This window comes from Cebus imitator, unplaced genomic scaffold (genome assembly GCF_001604975.1).
Source record: "Cebus imitator isolate Cc_AM_T3 unplaced genomic scaffold, Cebus_imitator-1.0 Scaffold0, whole genome shotgun sequence".
NCBI lineage: Eukaryota > Metazoa > Chordata > Mammalia > Primates > Cebidae > Cebus > Cebus imitator.
Window position 1 is genome coordinate 4,805,180 of NW_016107315.1, and position 3,358 is coordinate 4,808,537.

Here is a 3,358-nt window from a genome sequence, read left to right on the forward strand (position 1 = left end):
AAAAAGACCCCATTTAGGCTAGGCACAGTGGCTCATGCCTGTAATCCCAGCACTTTGGGAGCCTGAGGCAGGTAGATCACCTGAGGTCAGGAGTTTGAGACCAGCCTGGCCAACATGGTGAAACTCCATCTCTACTAAAAATACAAAAAAATTAGCTGGGCGTGGTGGCACATGCCTGGAATCCCAGCTACTTGGGAGGCTGAGGCAGGAGCATTTCTTGAACCTGGGAGGCAGAGGTTGCAGTGAGCCAGGATCCTACCACTGCACTCCAGCCTAGACAACAAGAGCAAAAAAACGCCATCTCAAAAAAATAAAAAAAGGAAACAAACAGANAAAAAAAAAAAAAAAAGACTCCATTTAAGTGAGCATTTTGAAGCCTCTTGTTTTCTTTCTTTTATTCAGTTTTTGAACAATCATTTCACTTAATGGATGCATATCCTGGGCCAGACTCTGCCATGTGGGGCCTGGGCCCTTCTCTTGCTCTTGCGAGAATGTTTTTTAGTGAGCATTACATATTCCCCAAATGGAAGGACCGTAAAAAAAATTAAGGAAGCAGCTGCAAAATTTTTAATCTCAGCTTTTCTGCTACAGTAAATTTTTGTCTATCTCTAGGTATCTTATTGACAGCCGGTGGTTCAAGCAGTGGAAGAAGTATGTGGGCTTTGACAGCTGGGACATGTACAGTATGGGTCAACATAACGTATTTCCTGGCCCAATTGACAATTCTGGGCTCTTTTCAGGTATAGTATATGTTGCTTTTCTAGCTAAACGTTTACCTGGGCAAGGGATCTAATGTTATGTGCATCTGTAAAATGGACATTTTGAACTTTCCTAGTGTGAGGAGTTAGAAACAAGAATCCTTAATTTACATCTTTAGCAAAAGCCTTTGCAAACCCTTAATGAGAAGTTAAGCCACCTTTTTCCACCTAAATTAACTGTGTCTGACAAGAGCATCCTTCTAACATTTTAACTTTCTCTCTTTGCAAATTAGTTCTTCTGGATATTTCACATTTTAAGTTACTATATGGAATGGAAAGAAATACGATGTCATTTTGAAATTGTATCAGAAATTTAAGAACCAGAATTTTTGGGCTAGGCACGGGGGCTCATGCCTGTAATCCCAGCACTTTGGGAGGCCAAGGCGGGTGGATCACCTGAGGTCAGGAATTCAAGACCAGCCTAGCTTGAACAAGAGAAACCCTCTCTCTACTAAAAATACAAAATTAGCTGGGCGTGGTGGTGCATGCCTGTGATCCCAGCTACTTGGGAGGCTGAGTCAGGAGAATCGCTTGAACCTGGAAGGCGGAGGTTGTGGTGAGCCAAGATAGCACCATTGCACTCCAACCTGGGCAACAAGAGCAAAACTTCGTCTCGGAAAACAAAAAGAACAAAGGAAAACCAGAATTTTTTGTTACCTTTGCAGTGGGAAAAATTGTAAAACCGTGGACTTTGATCAAGAATTCCTGTGATGGTTGTTTTTATCATGGTACTAGTGTGAGGAGAGGTTGAAGGTCAGTAGACAGAGTTATGACTGTAGTCAGCTACCAATGGGAACTGTGGGAAAAATATGTAACATACTAGAGCTTTGCTTGCACTTGTACATGTACCGAGATGACAGAGTCAGCTTTTCCCAGGCTTGCTTCTGCCTGACTTCAGACCTCTATATAATCATAATAGAGGTGATCTATCATGTGTGTCAAAAATCAGGGCAGTGCCGGGTGCAGTGGCTCATGCCTTAATCTCAGCACTTTCGGAGGCTGAGGTAGGTGGATCAACTGAGGTGTCAGAAGTTTGGGACCAGCCTGGCCAACATAGTGAAACCCCATCTTTACTAAAATACAAAAAAGTAGCTGGGTGCCATGGTGGGTGCCTGTAATCCCAGCTACTCGGGAGGCTGAGGCAGGAGAATTGCTTAAACCTGAGAGGTGGAGGTTGCAGTGAGCCAGGATCACACTGTTGCACTCCAGCCTTGAGACACCGTCTCAAGGGGGGAAAAAAAAAAAAAAAAAAAGACCAGGCGTGGTGGCTTACACCTGTAATCCCAGCACTTTGGGAGGTCGAGGCCGGTGGATCACTAGGTCAGGAGTTCAAGAAAAGCCTGGCCAAGATGGCAAAACCCTGTCCCTCCTAAAAATACAAAAAGTAGCTGGGCATGATAGTGGGCATCTGTAATCCCAGCTACTCAGGGGGCTGAGGCAGAATTGCTTGAACCCAGGAGATGGAGGTTATAGTGAGCCAAGATTGTGCCGCTGCACTTCGGCAAGACTCCCATCTCAAAAAAAAAAAAAAAGAATCAGGGCAGCAGGAAGGCAGACAAGGCATGAGACTTGATCTGCATACCTAATACTAACCTGGATATTTTTATTTTATTTTTACTTTTTGAGACAGGATTGGTTGCCCAGGCTGGAGTGCAGTGGCGCTACCTCGGCTCAAGGCAACCACTGTCTCCCAGGTTCAAGCAATTCTCCTGCCTCAGCCTCTTGGATAGCTGGGATTACAGGTGCCTGTTACCATGCCCAGCTAATTTTTTGTATTTTTAGTAGAGACTGGGTTTTACCATGTTTGCCAGGCTGGTCTCGAACTGCTGACTTCAGGTGATCCTCCCGCCTCGGCCTCCCAAAGTTCTGGGATTATAGGCGTGAGCCATCTTGCCCTGTCTTTTTTCTCATTTTTATGAAACTGAAAATTCTTTTGGTTTTAAATTCAGGTATACCTGGGTTTATTGTGTTTTGATTTATTATATGTTGCAGATACTGGGTTTTTAACAAATTATGTAGATATTTGGAAACCCTGCCTTGAACAGTCTGTCAGTGTCAGTTTTACAACAGCATGTGCTGCCTTCACATCTCTGTTACCACATTTTGGTAATTCTCACAATATTTCAGAGTTTTTCATTATTATTTTTTGTGGTGATCAGGAATCTTTCATGTTGCTATTGTAATTGTTTTGGGGCGTCATGAAGGGAGCCCATATAAGACAGTGAACTTAATTGGTAGTTATTGTGTGTATTCCCACTGCTCCACCAACCAGCCATTGCATCTCTTTCCCTCTCCTCAGGCTTTCCTATTGCCTGAGACACAATGATATTGAAATTAGGCCGCTTAGTAACCTTTATATCGGCTTCAAGTGCAAAGAAGAGTTACATATCTCTTGCTTCAAATCAAAGCTAGAAATCATTGGGTGTGATTAAGGAATCCAAGATAGGTTGTAAGCTAGGCCTCTTGTGCCATACAGCTAGCCAGGTTGAGAATGTAAATGTAAACCTCCTGGAGTTAAGTGATCCTCTCACCTCAGCCTCTTGAGTAGCTAGGACTACAGGTGCTTGCCAGCATGCCTGGCTCATTTTTTTTTTTTTTTT

General features: G+C 43.5%; 1 protein-coding gene across 3 annotated transcripts in view; it reads left to right on the forward strand.

The window, feature by feature from the left end:
- The first annotated feature begins 496 nt into the window (after positions 1-496).
- USP4 (ubiquitin specific peptidase 4) overlaps positions 497-3,358 on the forward strand; it is a 65,124-nt gene continuing 62,262 nt past the window's right edge. For 2 of the 3 annotated variants that reach the window (XM_017505798.2, XM_037743597.1), the window contains exon 1: positions 593-740. In XM_017505798.2, the coding sequence (XP_017361287.1) occupies positions 677-740 (64 nt within the window). In that variant the 5' untranslated portion in view covers positions 593-676. Of the gene's footprint in view, positions 741-3,358 lie in introns of all 3 variants that reach the window. The other variant, XM_017505976.2, reaches the window with a different exon arrangement.